This window comes from Xyrauchen texanus, chromosome 24 (assembly GCF_025860055.1).
Source record: "Xyrauchen texanus isolate HMW12.3.18 chromosome 24, RBS_HiC_50CHRs, whole genome shotgun sequence".
NCBI classification, from domain to species: Eukaryota; Metazoa; Chordata; class Actinopteri; order Cypriniformes; family Catostomidae; genus Xyrauchen; species Xyrauchen texanus.
This window is the reverse complement of record NC_068299.1, coordinates 23770478-23791715: the sequence shown is the minus strand read 5'-3', so window position 1 is coordinate 23791715 and position 21238 is coordinate 23770478. Positions and strand designations below refer to the sequence as shown.

The 21238-nt window shown below is 41.4% G+C and overlaps 1 protein-coding gene across 1 annotated transcript in view; it reads right to left on the bottom strand.

Annotated features, from left to right (window-relative positions):
• Positions 1–70: 70 nt before the first annotated feature.
• LOC127617685 (GDNF family receptor alpha-1-like) overlaps positions 71–21238 on the bottom strand; it is a 113080-nt gene continuing 91912 nt past the window's right edge. The window contains exons 7-9 of the mRNA XM_052089731.1: positions 10236–10441; positions 3257–3301; positions 71–2176 (exon numbers count right to left, since the gene is read on the bottom strand). Coding sequence (XP_051945691.1) covers positions 2036–2176; positions 3257–3301; positions 10236–10441 — 392 coding nt within the window. The 3' untranslated portion in view covers positions 71–2035. The remainder of the gene's footprint in view (positions 2177–3256; positions 3302–10235; positions 10442–21238) is intronic.

Here is a 21238-nt window from a genome sequence, read left to right as displayed (position 1 = left end):
CTATTGACATTTTTACAAGCTACGAATAAATGTGACAGACTGTGGATTAGTCTTGTGTTTGCAGTGAGAATAAATGCTCTGTAAAATTGAAATGTGAATGGGCAGAATTATATATTGGTTTTACATGTGGGATTCTTACTGTCCTATTCCCAAACAAACACATTCACAGCAACTTTATGTTGCTCCACGCATCTCAATGCCAAAATCAAATGCAGCTGACCAAAGTGTTGCCCTGAAGAATGCCCGTGTAGAATCCTTAATAATACACGTGTCCAATAGCCTTTATTGCATTTGTCATCACTCATTCTTGGTTTTTAAATGTTCATACATTTACTGTTCTTCTTCTAGAAGGAGAGACAACATTACAATAAATAAACCCATAATGCAAAGAATACAAAAATAAGAGATTTTTCTTTTGGATTACATAAAACAACAACATTGAGTTATAGTACATAAATGGCTGTTGTGCAATTCCTTCATTTTGGAAAACAACAGGACAGCAATAATTTCAGATGAAAGTCTTAAACTTGTACTGTAACCTTGCCTATCTAAACAAAAAACATATACTGTATGTAGTTACTGAAAAAGGAATACATCATCATCCAATATGATGATACTTTGTACAACCAGGTCTCAATTTAAATCTATTGCAGGCTCTAAAAACATACATATGTATGTGTTTCTTATAGCACTTGAAATGTACCATAAATTACCTGGAGTACTACGGATATTTTTTTGTTTTGTTGTGTTTAAAATGCCACATGAACCAAAGCAGCATATAGACTTGTTTAATATGTACCGCTGAGGTGGTTAACCGCACATGCCTTGTATTGATATCTTGTGCAAGTCTTCTGTGTACTTTTTAAAAGATCTTGTAAATGCTCTGTGATTTTAATAAGTAATTATGATGCAACTAATGGATCACCGATACTGATTCTTTCAGTATCCGATTCTGAAATCTTTATAGACATACAGTACAAAAGACTGGCTATTTAATACATATATGACTTTTTAGCACATATAATATAGGCCGAAGTTTAAAAATCCCTGTCCAAGCAAATCATAAAGGCAATATGAATATACACTAAGTGAGTGATGATGTGTAATTTAATGTTATACTTGTAATGCAGAACTGGGACAAAATGAAATATCATATGATTACATAAGAACTAATGCTGTTCTGGCCTCAGTCCATGTTTGCATTGTCAACTATGGCATAATGTATTGGGTTTTGAACCCCAGTTCTATTGACAGGTTCACTTACTTTTCCCTTAATCTTGGCCACATTCAAACAAATACACAAACATGATACACACACAGTCATGCACAAAAACACTATGATAAGAGCACAATTCTCAAACAGGCCTCTACAGTACACTTTCAAATAAGATACTGTTATCTAGTTAACAATGCTTTGATTGCAGACTCTTGATTACTCTTCTCCCTTAACCCTCCTCTCACATTCTAATGCTTGTTTTTGGATTTTCTAAATGTTCTGAAAGTGAATTTCTTTATATGTTCAATCTACAGACATGTTACAGAGGAACACAATTAGTGAGGATCTTATTTACACCAAAATCTCAACCAAACCAAGACAAAATAAACAGTTTATGAAAACAAAGTGACCATGTCTCAAACATGACAAATGTTCTATAGTGTCTTGGATTCTGTGTAATTTGTTTTCCAATAAGCAATGGATGGTGCAATCATACACAGATTTATCTCTTGCTGCAGCCCTTATGAGTTCTGACCATCAACATACTGGAGGCAATTTCACATGGGAATGTTGCAAACATGTCTTTCTCATATTTCATCTTCCGATGCAAAAACAAGTGGGAAGAGACAGAAAGATGAGTACACCAAGATCAATTAGCTTTTTTTGCATCAACACAGCATCAAAAAAAGCTCTCGAACACAGAACCAGAAAGAACAGCGGGAGAGAAAGTGAGAGAGTACAACAGATTGGACAGGAACAGTGATCGACCTTGCACAGATTGAGACTGTCCAGGTTTTATGTTCTCACGTGGCTACAACATCACTGCAGAGGATGATGCAGCCATGAGTATGTAGTAGCCAGCAGGAGCAGCAGAAAGCTAAAGCCTGATATAGATGATTGTCGAATGGAGGAGTTCCTGGAGATGGCATTTGATGAGCTGGGGTCATCGATCTGTGGGTCCTTGATGAAACATATCGGAGAACAGGCAAGAGAGTGGATGAGCATTAATTCTTACCAGCAGCCAAGGAGATAAATGAGTTAAAGAGTTCAACTACATGATTTTTCTAACAAATTGCATATTTGTGGACTATTCCATTACTACATTTTGCCTTTGCCTTTTAAACATGAATAGGATGCACATGGCCTGAGCTTCTAAAACTGAGGCATTTAAAGGAGTGAATTGACAGCATTTGTGGCTTAATCTTGAGTATCACAAATGTTATTTTAATAAATAGTAATTAAATTACATTAGATTAAGCAAATGTAAGGCACTTAAAGTGTAAGTACACTGGGCCACTCCATAAACGGTAAAATACACACCCTTTCAAAAGGAAAGCCACCAGGCATAAAAATTAAACATGTTTAGATGATTTTAGTGTGATAAAATCAGGGATTTATTAATTGAGCTCAACTTGTTTTAAACCCAGAACATTCCTTTATTTCTTGATTATGTCTTTAGACAACTAGACTTACACCTACTAATGTCCTGAAACTCAATAAAAGTGTCTATTAGTGCAGCTGCAACACATTTCAAATTTATACCAAAAGTAAACATGCCATTCTTTCAGACTTACACCTAACATGGGTGCAGATGCCCAAGAAATTAAAAAAGCTTTCATCCTGTAATGAAATGGTATGCTGAAGCTAGCTCTTTGCTTTGTAAGGCTGCAGTGATGCCACTGCAACACTAAATGTCATTCTAGCATATAATGCTGCTTATATTATGTACAATGACATTTAGTGAACTTTAAAAGGCAGAAGATAAGCAATGTTCACATTTCAGCATTGCCCATTGCAAAGACCATGTGCATACTGGCCAGGAAGTGCACTCTAGTGCTGGATCAAAGTTCTATCATAACTTTCCAAAGAGGCAAGAGTGGCATGAGATAATTTACTGCTTTGTCTCTTTTTTGCATTATGATTCATTCTTTTAATAGCACAGATATATATGGCCACTGTGTGAGAATGTATTTGGTTTGAGTTGTGGCTGCATGTGTTCTCAATGTCATTCTTGCCTAGAATAATGTTAGCATTACTTACCACACATAGCACATCTATTGTATTGTTTGTCTTCAGCTTTTGAGCCTAGAAAGACAAAATAATAAAAAAAGATCTATTCATCAGTTGGATCAAAATTGAATGAAAACAGGAAAATTACATTTTGGATAAAGACACCATCTCTGGTTGAGCTGACTCTTGAGACTTTAAGAACAAGACAATTTCCGGTAAATTATTTAATTTTGCATGTCCAGATGTTGCTCTAACAGATATTTCAGTTTTTGTATTCAGCCACCAAATTCCCAGTGCTAAAACATAGGCCAATCAGCATCACGGAAACTCTCAGCAAACAACATTTAACATAAAACAAATCTACACTGGACAATCTATTCCAGAAGGCTTTTTGCAATATAGCAGTGGTTTTACAGCCATTCACTGAATTGTATCACAGTGTAAGTTATAATGCATTTGATACAATTAAAGGAATAGTTTCTTTATCTGTTGAACAAAAAAAGTGATACTCTTTTCCATTCAATGAAAGTGAATTGTGACACCTGTTCCTGGTCTCCATCCCATTCTGCTACATATCTCCTTCTGTGTTCCACAGAAGAAAGAAAGTCATACAAGTTTGGAAAGACATGAGGTTAAGGAAATTATATTTGGTTATCCCTTTATGATTCAGTGGTAACACTTTACAATAAGGTTCCATTTGTTAACATTAGTTAAAATCATTAGTTAACATGAACTAACAATGAACAATACTTATAAAGAATGTATAAGTGTCTTGGTTAATGTTCATTTAAACATATACATTTCTAAAATAAAAAATTGTATATGTTAAAATTAGTTCAGGCACTATGAACTAACATTAATTAACAATAAACAATTCTATTGGTATTAACTAACATTAATCAAGATTAATAAATGCTGTACAACCAATATGATTAATTGTTTGTTCATGATACCTAATGCATTTACTATTATTAACCTTATTGTGAAAACATATTGTGAAGTGTTATCGATTCAGCCAACAGATGGAGTACCAATATAACATTATGGATAAGAAAATGTGCATACAAGTTGATTTGTTGATATGAATACTTATCACAGAGGGTAGGCTACTGCAAGATTATCATTATGAGGGCACTTTAAGTTTCTTGTAAACAATTATCCAATTTTACCTTTTAAAATATAACCCTCCACAAGCATGCAGTTTAGTATGGATTTTAGTATATTTCCTTGTGTGTGTGTGTGTGTGTGTGTTGTACAATTATGTATTAATAGTGGTGATATAGGAGAGCTGGTGACAGTATAATGAATGGAATTGTGTGTTTGGCAGTCTGGTACCCTCCTGAAGCTGGGCAACTTGAATATGGGCCAGAGCCCAGCATGATAAAGAAATAACTTGGCCAGCATGAAACAATATAAACAACCACATCTATAGCTCAGCAAAAAGCAGAAAACAGGTCTGAGGTTCAGTATCAATGATTAATTTCTCCCTGAGTGGTCCACCTGCCCTACAGCAACTTTTTCGCAATTGAAGACATAAACAAAAAACAAATAAAATAGTTAGTCAGAAGTAGTTGGATAATTGTTCTCTGTATATCATGTGCTATTTCAATTACACTGAAGAAGAAAAAAATTGGAATGTGTTAGATATGCCACTACTAATAAAAAATGAAAAATAATAGGGAAGAGTATACAAAACTCATGAAATTGGCCCCTACTCTCAATTAATCACTGGACAGCATACTAAGCAGAGAGCGTCTCACTTGTATTATATATTTAGAAAACCAGTTCACAACAAACACAGAGATGTCTACAGTAAGAATAAGGCAGAGTGTTCAATAATTTAGCAAATATGACCAATACTTGCATTATGACACATGCTTTAATGCAAGAGGAGGTATTACCATATGTCTGTTTGTTCTAAGGGTGGCAATGAACATCTGCCTCTGTAATTATATCTACACAACAGCATGCAAATCTATACAGGCAATACTCTTTCTACCAACTAAATGGAGATGCAACCAGAACTACATTAATATTTTGTTATAATAATTTTACTGTAATCAGTCATCCTTATTCTTGCATTTTTGTCAAATTAGATAGGTTAAGAGCTGTGCGCAGGGGTGTGGTTAACCTCGTACGACCCCATGTCCACATGTGTGGATATTGCATTTTGGCTTCGCTATATGCGACATATAATTTATATTAATTAAAGCTGACTGAATACTGTTCCCAAGACTCTACACTTTAATTTAAGGGTTAACATTTTGGAGCACCGCATTACGTGACACAACAACGTGACGTTGATTTACAGGAAGCGCTGCTATTGTTCTGAACAAAACTTGCTCTGGTAAGAAACCTCTAAGTTTTTTGATTGAAACCTGTATGGTTGTAAAGAGTAGCGTGTCTAGTTTTGTTTGATATTCTGCTTTAAAAATCAGTACATTTTTCACACGTGCTGATAAACATGATGTCAGCAAATGTTGAAATTAGGACTTCAACATTAACACATCTGAGGGTCAATTCGCTTCATTTTAATATACATTTTGTTATTCTTTTACTGTACAATACGTTTCTATTCATTAACATTAGAATTTGCCATCCTACTGTATATATTTACAATGCATTTTCACACTGAGAATAAATGTATTCGAGAAAAACAGTAAAATGTTACTTTCAGAGGCTTTATATGGCCTTAGGATGAAAATAAGGTGCATTTCTAACTGTTCTGAGACCAGTGCTGACAGACAGCACACTGGAGGTTAAGTCATTCACTAAATAGGGAGCAAGAGTGCATCTTATAGCTTTCTATGCAGCTAAGTGCATTCACTCCTAAAATATGACCAAAGTTCGGTTTCAGGCTGCAGATGATGTTTGGACCACTCAACATGTTTGGCAGACATGGGACAATGGTTGGCAGTAATTTAATGATGCTGGCCATTACTTTTAATAAGAATTATAATTTATTTTAATATTTCTTTTTTTGCAAGTGCTAATAGTTACAAATCAAAAGGAAAATGAACACAGCAGTCACGTAGGGGTCTCAGGAGGTTAATAATTTACAGAAGCTGACCATATAATTAGAGTAGGCTAACTAGATACAGTAGCTAAATTCAGCAGTAATTGATTTGATGTGATTATTATTTAATTTTAAAGCTTATTAGCAGGCCACATTAATAAGGCTTTTGCATACTAGGATAATCAAGACTAGTTTGCCTAGAGGTTAGGAATGTGCGCAGGGATCATTTGTAACCAATGATAAAAGACTGACAGACATATTCCATAAGTCTGCCTGTCTCTGAACTCTCTCTCTCTTATGCACACACCCTCAACACTTGTCTTCTCATTTTGGCATTACAGCTGCTCCCCCTCAGAGGTCTATATTTAGCAGCGAGGCTAATACAAAAACATGTAAACTAATTTACTTAACTCTCAAAGCCACGTTCTCTTCAGTTGCGCGATACTCTGTTCAAGTATATGTGTGTGTTTGTGTGTACTAATGTAATTTATTATATATTAGCCTTTTCTCTGGTATTTACCCAATATTCACTAATTTTCTCGACGATCGGTATGTATTAATTGAGTATACACACATTAGTTTAGGAGGGAACAAAGCTGACAGAGTAACATTCTAATTTTTGCTTATAGGTTTGTGAAGACCCATATCTGCATTCCAGTCAGGGTGCTTTGCGTTTTATCACGGCTGCAGTGCTGTTCTGTTTCCAAGAAAATTTGAGTTTATTGTTTGTTTTTGTTTTTCAATTGTTTTGTTTTCTTGGTTTGTAGTGGACCTTTCTGACTTTTAGGATCTTTCCTGGAGATCTGAATTGTCTATTGTTTCCTTTTCATTCTAATCATTTTCCTTTGTTTTCTTTAGTGTTACTTATTTTTTTCCCCATTGCATTATATTTGATCTGTTATTTTGTATAAGTTGCATTTTCTTAATTTCTTTTGAAATACAATTGTTTATTTTTGGTTGCCATTTGTCTTTGCTCTAAGCAACTGGTTATTTACCTCACTTAGTGGCAACATTTATTTTCCTTTATTTGGGTTTGATTAAGGGTTGTATACGCAACCCATAACAAGTGATTATTTATTTTGAGGTACATCTTTTTGTGTGTTGGCAGAACTTGAGCACTGGGGGCAGAGGACTGGCTTATTAGGTGGTGGTATCTTCCTCACCGTGTGTTGTGACCACCTCACCATGTGCTGTGATTGGTATTAACTCCTGTGTGTGTGTGTGTGTGTGTGTGTGTGTGTATGTGCACAGTGAAGTGCAGTGATTTTCATTTGCGGGTGGCGTGGCCTGACTTTCTGCCGCTTGGTAAGCCTCGTCCTTGGCCCTGATGTTTCTTAACCAGTAGTGGCCGGTTGATCTGTAACAAAGTGCTCCATAACCAGTTTTACTATCGTTCTCTTTTTAAGAAATGCCAATAAAGTATATTGTTGTACGATGACAATGTCTCTGACTCATATCGGTGATACGGACCTGTGTATGCCTTCTGTAGGGGCTAGTGTTAATTCTTTTGGTGAAATTCATAGGGTGGCGTAGTCGGAGTGTAAATGGTACATCTTATTAATTTATTATAATTCTTTAGGAAACCCCCCTTACTGCCCTCTTCTCACCCGCCACACATGGTTCAACAGGAAGTTTTTTGGTCTTTGAAACACACAAAACATATTACATTTAATACACTTGACAAATGTTTTCCCTTTCTCTCCTGCACTGTGATGCATGTACTGCCTCCACAATCTTTGGCAAATGGAACGGGACATATTTTTTGATATTGTCATTGGGTTGTGGCTCAACAGGACTCCTCTTCTTTGTTTGAATGTACTGTTCAACATCAGTGCTCATCTCGTCATCATCACTGGCCACCTTGTCAACCTGTTGACCTCGACCACCCTGTGCCTGAGCAATCAATTCTTCAGACAGCAGCAGCTTGAAGTAAAAAAACTACAATCTCTCCTTCTCTGGTCTCCCAGAGACCTGGTGGTCTGACCTGTACTTGATCCAGCTGTTTGTGGCAGCCAGGTCAAAGAAAAGCAGGACCGTACGGATGGTCCATTTTCTCATGCGGTTTGACATCGGGTAAAATCAACTTCACCCATGTTTTTGTTGTACTCAGCCACAACAGCAGGTCTAGGCACAGTAACATGGTGCTTCTCTTTTGCTGACCATCTAAGGCAGCTGTCCTGGGGCTCTACCCTAAGGACACTGGAGGCCATCAGTACTGCCTTATTGTCCTGCCACTTCGTCACTGTAACCTCTGATGGTTTTCTGACAACCATTTCGGATGAAACTCTTCCTTGTTTTTGCAGTTTGGTGACATCTTTGATTTGCACAGTGTAGGGATTATCTTTTTCAAAATGGTCCCTGTTCCCTGTAGACGATTTGCTTTCAACATATCCGGTACTTTAACAGAGGTGAAATACCTGTCAAAGCACAGGTGTGTTCCTCTTGGAAGAGACTGTGCCATCTGAGCGACTCTATTCCCTCTGATTCCCAGCTGCTGGTCAGTGAACATATTCCGGCCCTTCAAAATCCATCACCAAACCATTGGGATTGGCAAGCACAAATGCTTTCAGTCCTGTGGTATTTGGTTTCCCTGGCACAAACTGCCATACAGGACACCGACCTGTGAAGGGAATAATTTGCTCATCTACACAGGCCTTCCTTTGTCGCGGCAGATTGAGGCAGCCTTGTTGCACTTTGTATAAGAGAGGTCTCACCTTCCAGAGGGGGTATTTTTTTCCCCCTCATCAGAGACATCAAGATTGTTTGTGACTTTGACGGACTGCCTAATCTTGAATAATCTGTCTTGACTCATTGAATTGGCTATAACTGGGACCCTCGTCTTCGCCACCCATTGCATCCGGATCCTAGGGTATCCGAAAAATGCCTTTTACATCATTACGCCAAAGAAGGTTTTCAGCTCCTCTGGAGTGGTTTTAAGGCTACCGCCAAAGATGACCCCTTCAGTTGGTTTTTGTGCTCTGACATTTTTTCAAAAACCTAGTTGTCTATGTACTGTTTGAAGTAATCAGAGGACCTCAAGTCATGGTGGTTGTAGCCAGCATTGACTTGCATGTTGATCTCCTCCACAACAGGGTTGAAAATTAATTGATAAAGAAAGGAGAAGTATAGTTTAATGCACTTTTAGCAAATGTATTATTAATTATATAAATCAACAGTGTCAATAGTTTTCCAAATCAAGCTTTTGACTGATTGTGTACTATATGTTTGTGTGTGTGTGTGTGTGTGTATAAATTCAATTAAAAAGGCTCTCATTTCCCTTTCTAGACACTATAATAGCAATAAACTTCAGAGCCCTAGCTTGCACATTGCTTCTTATACATAATGGATCTTGGGTGTCGGTACTTTGTCCCTGCTTTGGCTCATCAAAACTGATATGTCCTCCTCTGAGCTTTCACCTTCCTGCTGTATTGTCTGGCCCTCCTCTACCTCATCTCCTGACAGCTCTAAATCTGAATCCCCTTCCACAATTTTGAGTAAAATCCTTTCTGCCTCACCCAGCCCTCTGCTTTCTCAAGAATGGAAAACAGGAGTTGGTAAGTCCTGGTGTCCACTACAAAGGACATTGAATAAAAGTTGTTTTTTGAAAGGGATAAACTTACTGTACATATTTGAAATCTTACTAAATTGAAGTCAAGACACTCATGTTGAATAAACAATTTGATTATTAGCAAGAGAAACATAATATCTGCAAACAATTGATCACCTCCCTTGTTGCCATAAAATGTGGAAGCTGCAATGGCCGCCATTTTGAAAAGAAAGGTTATGTGCTGTGTTTGCCACACCCCCACAAACGTGGCATCACTAGAAAGCCCAGGATGTCCTCTTGACAGTACAGTATGATTTATGCAATAGACTGCATAAATTGTGCTTGACTTAGAGGTCTCAGACTCATGTCCCCCACAGAGGGCAAAAATGTATTGGGTCTTAGGAGGATATATATATTACATATATTTGTGCAATAGATACACCAACCTGGAGGCTGCCACAGAATGGGTAGAGTGAGCTATCACCAGGGTTTAGGTGGTTAATGTGTCCCACCGGCTCTATTGCATTGGGTGATCGGTCTCGAACCCTGGCCCTCTGGGATGGTGTTGTCATAGAGGTGGTTGTTTGCACTGGGGGCATCGGTTGCCACACGCTCACATCTGTCCCATTTCCAAATGCTTGGATTGCATTACCTACAAGTACACAGCAGATACAGATTCTTCCTTACACATAATGAAAGATACAAATTTAAGATTATCCATGAACAAAGCCATCAAATGAACACAAAAACACATTTTACAGATCAGAAAGATCCCCCACAATGCCATTAGGGAGTCATGAAAACTTATCCATGCCGCCTAAATTGCTGAAGGAGACCGTCTCTCCCATGCCTGCTTAATATCAAACTAGGGTTTGTAATGACAGAGCTGACCAATAAAATGAACAAAAGAGACTTGTCCAGATAGCATGTAACTTCAGAACTTTATGCTTCTGAGGAAATATCCCCACATTTAATGGTTCTGGCCTGACACTGCTATTAAGATCAACTCTGCAAAGAGGTCACACGCAATAAAAGACAGAGAACACAATCCCTGGAATACCCAAGAAAGACTCTGAATACACTGTTTTGTCCTCCCATATAAACCAATTTGCTACACTTGGACTCATCAGATCATGCAAACATAAATTATTAAATTATTATCCTACAAACAGCAGCTAAAAAGGAATCCATGAATGTTGTACTTCGCTAAGTCAACCCTCTAAAATGTACAGAATGTATTTAACTGTTCACAATACCTTGCCTTGCTAGATCATTATGAAAATGACTATGACAAGTGATCACTGTTATAACTGACAAATGAGAGGGATTTTCATGTTTTGTTACTTACACATATAATATTCAAGAAAGAATGTAATACTTAGTATGAAAATGCTTGCTTGTTTACGTAGAAAATGTTGATGACAATGAATTTCTCTTGCACCGTTTTCAAGATAAAAAAGTTCATAATTAAACATGTACTATATTTGAGCGGGAAGTCCTAAGATTCTTCACACAAAGGAACATAAATTAACTCTAAAAAAGGACAGAGCAGTCGACCATGTGACTCTGAAAAGTCACTTCTGATTGACTCAATTTCAGTTCAAATGTCTCAAAACAGGAAGAACTCTCCCTTGATCTTCTATCTTCTGCTGAATTTCTCTTTTGCAATGCTCTCTTTGAACCATCGCTTGGTCTCTCCTCTTCGACTATCTTGCTGCTTCCAGATCCGCCATGTAGTGTACAAGGAAAACTCGGGACACAAAGTCTCGAATAAATGTCTCAATCTCTGCTCTATGGTTCACACACCTAACGGTATTTGCGAGTCCAGACAATAATTATCCATGAACATAGTGTCCAAAACATCAACGGAATGACATTTCAACAAAGAGCCAAAGAACCAAAATATTCAAGAAAGATGCAACACAAGGAGATGCAACGACACACACATACATCTCCAGGCTTTTGCTCAAAGCGCTGATGTATTAGATAAATACATTGGGTAATCCAATTGCAAATCGATTTAGACTCAAAGAAGGATAAATGGTTCTTAAGGCATTGTCAACAGACTCCATAATGTTTTCTCTGTGTTGATCATTTACTTCACATTCTGTCACTTTACTCACCGATCTGTTTCATGTTGTATGTGTTAGATTAGTTTTATGTTTAGAATAGCAATACATTTTGTCTGTATTTAAAGCTAATTTGACTGTGGTATATTTTGATAAATAATCTCATCCCTGTTTTTAAAGGATTTTGCTTCAAAGCTGTACCTAAATATGTGTAATATTATTTTCAATAAGCCATGAGAATAATATTACTTCAATAAGTGAATTAATCATAATTCCCTTATTAAAGCTAATTCCTTACCATAGAAATTGTGAGCATCTACAACGAGATGTTTTTTTTTTATGATTTTAATGGTGGAGAATTTTATTCAGACAAATAATCTAGTTATTTGTAATTTATCTCATTTATAATGGTTGAAAAACACAACTAATTCCATCATACATTTCCTTACATAATAATGTAGAATAATGATAGTTTAATTTAATTCCTAGTTCACACATACTGTCCCTATATATAAAGTGGAGAATTACGGCTCTTTAATCCATACTGTGTACATTTATATTGGGGAATTATTTTCCATGCTGGTCCAAGCTGGTTTATGCTGTCTTGTGCTGGCTTGGTGCTGGTCTAATTAGTGCACCAGTATAGGAATGTTGTGGTTTATGCTAGTTAGTACTGGTCTAGCTGGTGGACATTAAGCGTGTTGTTTGACCAGCATAGAAATGTCATTTACCAGCAAAAAAATCATTCTTAACCAGCATGACCTTTCTGATGAAATCAAGGAGGCTTGCTTGTTAAACTAGATAAGAAGTCTCCAGCACACCAGCATCCAAAAACAAAACATATGCTGGTCTTTTCAACAGGGTAACCAGCCTCATCCTTCTGGACTGAATAATAACAGCAAGATTTCTATGCAAGCTATGCAAGAATGACATGATCAGATTTGAACATGTTATAAACCTCAACTAATTACATGCTTTCAGATTTTGCCTGTTCCAACTAAATTATGCTTTTTTTTCATGCTTGTAAACATTTGAAACCTAGTAATCCCAGTTATAAACATAACATAACATTTAAAATATTGCAAAATAATTAAAAAATTTCTATTTTCATGTGTGTGTATCTCCATCATACTACAAGTTACAGAGTGTATATATACTGTAAGTTAAAGCAGCTGATGAGTGACGACTGGGTTAAGGTAAAGTTTTAGAGAAGCTAAGTGAACTACGTGAAGGAATGGTTCAAAGGGAAAATTCTGCCATTATTTACACTCTTATGTAGTTCCAAACCTGCATGACTTTCTTTCATTTGTGGAACAAAAAAGGGGATGTTAGGCAGAATGTTAGGGATGACAGAAACATCTGCATCAACATTCTTCAAAATGTCTCCTTTTGTGTTCCATGGAAGAAAGTCAGTCATGCAGGGTTTGAACAACATGATGTTGAGTAAATGATGATGGAATTTTCCTTTTTGGGTTGAACTATCTATTTAAGTAATTCAATATATTTATACATGAAATAATAATAATAATAATAATAAAAAGACAAAATCAAAATCAAATAAGAGGTTTCTTTTTAAAACTATATTTGATTTCCCTAAATATATATATCTTCAATCACTGTGAGTGTACCATGATACACATACAGATTGGTCTGATATCTGTTAGATAATGAAGCAAAGGATATGTAAAACTTAACCCTGTATGTGTGCAATAAGATGTTTAAAAAAAAAAGGCTGAAAGACCAGTTGTGCTTACAGGACCGAGTGACTGCAAGGAGATTCAACTATTGAACCTCATCAGCAATAGAAAAGTTAATAGATAATGTTCATGTTGCCCAATGCTCTGAGTGTAATCTAATGGAAATTATGTGTATTTGCCCTTGAAGAGGAAATCACATTTATTTGCCCAAACTCCCCCCACCTTTCCCAAAACTAGGAACTGTCTCCTCATGACTGTCCTCTGACAGTCTCTCTCTCTCTCTCTCTCTCTCTCTGCAGTCTCCACCAAAATAGTACATACACTGTTCAGAATGCTAGACCATGTCTTTGGAGATTTGATTTTTAACTAAAGTGTAAGTAAATGTGGTTTAGCATGTGTTTGGTGTGAATATGTGCTTTGTATAGTATGAGCAAATTACATTACAGAACCGTATCTAGGCCTGAAGTTGTTTTAAATGTCAAATGTCTAAACTGAGATTTCAGTTTTCCCAATGAGACACATGGATCACCCTTACGTTCCCTCTGCTGCTATTTCATTCTGTGTCACTTTTGTTTGCCACCTCTTTTTTTTTTTACTAGACTCTGAAACTGAGACTCAGTTTACATCTGGTATTAAGATGTGTCTCAGGTGATTCGATCTCATGTGGTCAGACGAGACTCTTAAATGCACCTTCACCTTCTGTGACCAATTGTGTTCAGATTTTGAGGGTAGGGTCTCTGATTTCATGATGACATACATCAATCACTACGTCACTGTGCTACTGCATGATAATAAACTGCAAAACTGTCATAAAAGACAAAGAAAGCGCAAATAAAACAGGCACTCTGACACTGAAGAACATCCATGAAGTTCTTGTGCTTTTGTATGTATCCGCTATTTAAATGTTCAGATAGGACTGTTATTTCCTTTTAAATCCGCTCTTAACCAGCAAAGTTTAACGTCTAGGTTACGGATGTAACCTCCGTTCCCTGATGGAGGGAACGAGACGTTGTGTCAAAGAAGTGACACTAAGGGTCTCTCTTGAACGCCGAATATGCCCCTGATCTATGAAAAAAGGCCAATGGTAATTAGGCAGACAGTATTTGCATACCCAGCTCCCAGACATATGGGTATAAAAGCGGGCAAATATGTCTAGTTCAGTCAGGAATTTTCTGAGGAGCCGGAAATGGTCCGGCCACTACAGTGGCTCGGCTCAGCGACATGGCAGGGAGGACACAACGTCTCGTTCCCTCCACCAGGGAACGGAGGTTACATCCGTAACCTAGATGTTCCCCGTCTGTCGCTCACTTTGACGTTGTGTCGAAGAAGCGACACTAGGGGTCCAATTCAAACCCTTCCCCAATGCCCCATAAAATGTCGTCGGAATCCTTTTGGTTACCCTAAGAAGGGGAACAAGGCGACGCTTGCCAACCTGGGACGGTTGCCTAGCCGGGCCTCTTTTCTCTCTATGTTTCCCCACAACTGCAAAACTGAAGCAGTGCTTGCAGGTTCACTACCTGGTCTCTGAAGGGCGTGGTAGGAACCTTGGGCACGTAGCCCGGTCACGGTCTTAGGATCACATGCATGTCTGCCGGACCGAAATCCAGGCAAGTGTTGCTAACAGAGAACACTCTTGATGGAGGCGAGTGCGATCAGCAGGGCAGTCTTTAGAGAGAGGGCCCTGAGTCCAACTGATTCTAGTGGCTAGAAGGGGGGTCTCTGAAGGCCCGTGAGGACCTCTGAAAGATCCCAGGAGGGGAACAGGCTTGGCCGGGAAGGATTATCCTACGGGTGCCTCTTAGGAACCTGATGATTAAGTCATGCTTACCCAAAGACTTGCTGTCTACTGCGTCGTGATGGGCCGCAATAGCAGCAACATACACCTTCAAGGTGGATGGGGACAGCCTCCCCTCCAACATCTCCTGCAGGAATAGGAGCACTGACCTAACTGCGCACCTCTGTGGGTCTTCAGCCCGGAAAGAACACCAATTCGCAAACAAGTGCCACTTCAGGGCGTAAAGTTGCCTGATAGAGGGGGATCTGGCTTGGCTGATCGTGTCTGCTATGGCAGGTGGTAGAACAACTAGATCTTCTAGATCTTTTGTAAGTCGCTTTGGATAAAAGCGTCTGCCAAATTAATAAATGTAAATGTAAATCTTCCGCGTCCCATCCAGGGGCCAGACGTGGAGGTTCCAGAGGTCTGGGTGGGAATGCCAGAGCGTGCCCCATCCCTGAGAAAGAAGGTCCTTCCTTAGGGGAATTCGCCAGGGAGGGGCTGTTGCGAGGAGTACGAGGTCCGAGAACCAGGCCCGGGTGGGCCAGTAAGGAGCCACTAGGGTGACTTGTTCCTCGTCCTTCCTGACCTTAAACAGCACATGTGCAAGAAGACTCACTGGGGGAAATGCGTACTTGCGCAGCCCCGAGGGCCAGCTGTGTGCCAGTGCGTCTGCCCCGAGGGGAGCCTCTGTTCGGGCATAAAGAGCGGGAAGTGGGAGGTCTCTCGGGAGGCAAACAGGTCTACCTGGGCCTTGCCGAATCGTTCCCAAATCAGCTGAACCAACTGGGGGTGAAGCCTCCACTCTCCACCGGGCCAACGTTGTCGTCACAGCGCGTCCGCCATCGCATTGAGGTCGTGGGGGATGTGAGTGGCATGCAGGGACTTGAGTGGCTCCAAAGGAGGAGACGATGGGCGAGTCGCGACATGTGGCGGGAGCGTACGCCGCCTTGGCAATTTATGTACGCTACCGCGGTGGTGCTGTCTGACCTGACTAGGACATGTTTGTCTCGAACTAATGGGAGAAACTTCCGCAGGGCAAAGAATACAGGCAGTTGATGTGCCGAACCCGATCTGGAGGCGTCGGTTGTGACCAGGATGTGTCGGTACACGCAAAGGTCTGTCCAGGGTTTGAACGTTTGGCGGCAGGCGGGGGTGAGTGTTACCCGGTGCGTGCCGTGGTGCCATGCTCATCTCGGGACTCGAGTCTGAAGCCAGTGCTGAAGCGGTCTCACATGCATCAATCCCAGCGGCGCGACCACTGAGGAGGATGCCATATGCCCCAGGAGCCTCTGGAAAAGTTTTAAAGGGACCATTGTGCCTGGCATGAAGGTGGCGAGGCAGTCCAGCACTGACTGCGCATGCTCATTGGTGAGATGTGTTAACATTGAGACTGAGTATAACTCCATGCCGAGAAAAGAGATACTCTGAACCGGGGTGAGTTTGCTCTTTTCTTGGTTGACCTAAAGCCCCAAGCAGCTGAGGTGCCTGAGCACCTGGTCTCTGTGAGTCTATAGTAACTCTCGGGAGTGGCCCAGTAAGAGCCAGTCGTCGAGGTAATTTAGTATGCGGATGCTGGATTCTCGGAGCGGGGAAAGAGCTACCTCTGCGACTTTCGTGTAGACGTGAGGGGACAGAGACATGCCGAAAGGGAGGACCTTGTACTGATATGCCTGGCTGTCGAACGCGAACCGTAGGAAGCGTCGGTGTCAAGGCAGAATTGAGACGTGAAAATACACGTCCTTCAGGTCTACCTGACACCGCCTTTCTTGGGTACGATTAAGTAAGGGCTGTAGAAACCCTTCTTCATCTCGGTTGGAGGGACAGGCTCTATCGCGTCTTTGAGTAGAAGAGTAGTGATTTCTGCACGTAGGGATCTGACATATTTGCCGTGTACTGCGGAGAACCAGACGGTGTGAAGGGGGGCGGGGGCCTGGCAAACTGAATTACGTAACTGAGTCGAATGGTCCGGGCCAGCCAGCGTGATGGGTTAGGAAGTGAAAGCCACACATCCAAGCTCCGTGCTAGGGGCACCAAAGGGACGATTATTTTTGACGTACCCGGCAGGGTTTCGCAGCAGGGCGGAGCAGGTAGTATGGCTTTGGGAGGTGCGGATGCGTCCCGAGGCTCTAGTGATGAGAAAAGACTCTAAGCACTTACCTTGCTCCGCACTCCCGGCAGGGGGCAGGTTCGTGACAGGAGGAGGTCCTGTAGCGGCGTCATCTGGACTCGTCAGAACCGGCCGGCCGGGGAACATTCGTGGGGCTGAGGGCAGAGGGTCCGCGTCCAGCATGCCGGGATTGTTGTGGTGTGGCGGCATTTGCGGGCCAGGTGACCCAGAGAGACAAAGGAAATAGATCTTTTAATGAGAATGTGGGTACCACAGCCCCGTGTAGGGTGTGCGGCAAATGAAATAAATCCAGCAAAAGATTCTCCTCCCGGCCCTCCACCAGGGGACGGAGCAGTCTGCTTACCTGCTCCGGAGCTAATGTCTTGGTCCCTCGGTCGATTGTCTCAGGAGCTCCTGGAAGCCTTGTGGGTCCTCGAAAGGGTCCGTGAGACGGGGGGCATCGACTTTCTGCGGGGTGCTCGACGCGTGGGCTGAGAGCTGGGCCCGGGTTGAGATGGAGCTGGGTGTTTCTTCGCCACAGGAGGACGCCCTCGGCGAGCAGACGGGGCATGGCCCATGGCGGCAGGCTTGCGGCGGGGCAGAATATGTGAGATGGCCTCCGTCTGTTTCTTCACCGTGGAGAACTGCTGGGTAAAGTCCTAGATGGTATCGCCGAAGAGGCCGAACTGGGAGACAGGGAAGTTGAGGAAGTGCACTTTGTCGGCCTCATGCATCTCGACCAAGTTCAGCCACAGATGACGTTCCTGGACCACGAGTGTGGCCATTGCCTACCTGAGTGACTGCGCTGTGACCTTCGTGGCTCTGAGGGCGAGGTCGGTCGCTGAGCGCAGTTACTGCAGCACGTCGCGATCAGGGCTACCCCTGTGCAGATCTTTGAGTGCCTTGGCCTGGTGGACTTGCAGGAGGGCCATGGCATGCAGGGCAGAAGCGACATGTCCGGCAGTGCTGTAGGCTTTGGCCGCCAGTGACGACATTGTCCTACAGGCCTTGGAGGGGAGTACAGGGCGACCCCGCCAGGTGGTAGGGTTTTCGGGGCATAGGTGGAGCGCAACAGCCCTATCCACCTGAGGAATCGGTGTATACCCGTGGGCCGGGGGGCGGCTGTGAGTGGCGCGGAGCCCCCAGGAACCAGTCATCTAACCGCGATGGCTGTGGGGAGGACGGAGGGTTCCAGTCCAGCCCCACGCTGGCGGCGGCCTGGGCAAGCATATCGGACATCTGCCTCAGCCTCAGCGTCAGACGGCGTGCTCTCCGATGCAGCGGCGAGCTCATCCACCTCGAGCTCTAGAGGATAGGCGGCTGGCCGTGAGGCGAGCTGCTGTTGCCTCGAGCACGGACGGGAGTCAACGAGCGTGCCGGGGGGCGGGTGGTCCGAGGGGGGCATACCCGACAGAGCTGCACCCGCTGACGTCCCCATATCACCTCCATCACCAGCCGCACCGTCCTCAATCCCGTGGGAAGAAGGAGCAATGCGGGGGGCAGCTGGAGTACTGTGAATTCTGTTGAAAGTGAGACGCGACCGCAACGTTGCCATGGTCATGCTCTCGCAGTGAGTACATGAACCATCCACAAATGCTGCCTCGGTGTGATCGCAACCCAGACACACGAGACAACGCCTGGTGGCCGTCTGAAGTTCAAGGAACTACTTAGGGGCGGAAGGGCATCTTTATAAATACGCATCCTGAAAAGGACGTTCAACGCCAGCTGCGTATTGCTCTTTTAGAGAAATCATTCTTATATGGAACTCTTTTAAGATTATTTGCGCTGTCGGAGGAAAACAGGAACAGGTGTGTGACTCGCAGCTGACTGCAACACGACCATCGGCTCCAAAGAAAATTTCTGAATGAACTCTACGTATTTGCCCGCTTTTATACCCGTATGTCCGGGGCGGGGTATGCAAATACTGTCTGCCTAATTCCAATTGGCCTTTTTTCATAGATCAGAGGCATATTCGGCACTCATGTCGACACAACGTCGAAGTGAGCAACAGACGGGGAACTCTTGTTTTACCGCAGTAGTTGATTGACAGGTGAGGGGAGTGGTTCACTGCTGTCCGGGACACATGCAGGATGGATTAGCATTTCTACTTCAAATCTGATGTGGTCACATGCGTTTTTGAATACCTCCATATGTGTTTTTTGTGATCCGAACACAAAACTCTTTAGACCCCATTTACACCTGTATTTATTGCTGACCACATATGATTGGATCACCCGAAACACATCTTAATACCAGTTGTAAATGGGGTCTGAGAATCAGAATCTTTCCCTTTGACCTGGTCCTTCCTTTGGCAGTTTGCAGTATTAGCTTTTTTACTTCACAAGGAATTAATTGCACCCACTGATAGTGCTGTTTATTTGCACATGCTGTCAGTGTTGTTTTAGCACCTGGTACACAAAACATGTTCATGTCTTGCAAATCGGTTAACAATGTAATCTTTAAAAAGTATATTCTTTAGTGTTAAAACATTTATAACACTCTTCTCAATGTTAATTGCAGCAGGCAAACAGCGCCACAATTAAGGCACAATCCATAATGAGCCTAATTTACATAGAAAGTAGGTGTGTTTCTTAAACATGATCACATGGGAAATCAAAATCTTGCTTCCGGAAGTTAATTTACCCTATAAACCAAGCCCATTCTGACACATTACTGACAGGAGCCCTCCCCTATCAGATACCTTTGTATTAATTCAAATGTTTTTATCTTTCCCTCTTAAGCTACTGACAGCACATTGCACAAGCAATGTCCAAGACAGGGATTCTGGTCCCATGAAAACCAGGAAGTAATCACGTTCACATTAATGATGTTGAGCGCAATTCTGAGGTTGCATTTTTGCTCTAAAATTGACAGCACTGATGGTTAGATGTATGGTTAGGGGGTGGGGTTAATACAATATGCATTCAAGTTTAATGTATTACATCATTTACAAGTAAAAATGCAACTCTCTTTTGGAGCCACCTGGTGGTCATTTCACCTCAGCAATGCTTTCAGCTTCGGCCACTGGGGGCAACGCTTGTGGTAAGTACAGACCGGTTTCAGCTTTTAACCTCTGTCACCATATATACAGGTTTGGTTACTAAATTGAATTACATAATTTAAATAAATAGTGGTGAAGCACTATTTATTTAGTACCTGGTTAAAATAAATTGCATGTGGTTAGTGAGAACCAAAAAAAAGTAGCACAATTGTTTTGCTCTGTCTATCTCTTGTGGCCCTTCCCTTTCTTATTATATTCCTGTTTCACTGTCTTTCCCTGGTGCCTTTCTCAAAAAATAGTCTATAGCTTGCCACTCTAATTTCATCAAACTTAAATTAAATTGTTGAACTAACACTTGTTGAATGTGTTGTTTGTTATTTTTAGACTGTCTCTCTCTCCATCTCTCTAGGAAATACTGAAAACGACCCACAAGGCTCTGAGCACTTTGATCATTGTTTTGAGTTCTAACACATTTTCTTTGAACAGAGGACTTGTGTTGTTTCCTCACATGTGCATGTCTTGCAGTGAATCGTGTTCTCAGAGCCTCTGCTAATAGCATTCTGAGATTATATTCTTCCCACCACAATTATACAGAGCAGTTATCTGTTACCGAAGACTTTGTCAAACCAGTCTGGCCATTCTCTGTTGACCTCTCTCATCAACAAGGCATTTCCCTCCGCAGAACTGCTGTTCACTGAATGTTTTTTGTTTTTGGTAATATTCGGAAGAAATTCTAGAGATTGTTGTGTGTGAAAATCCCAGGAGATCAGCAGTTACAGAATTCAAATACTCAAACCA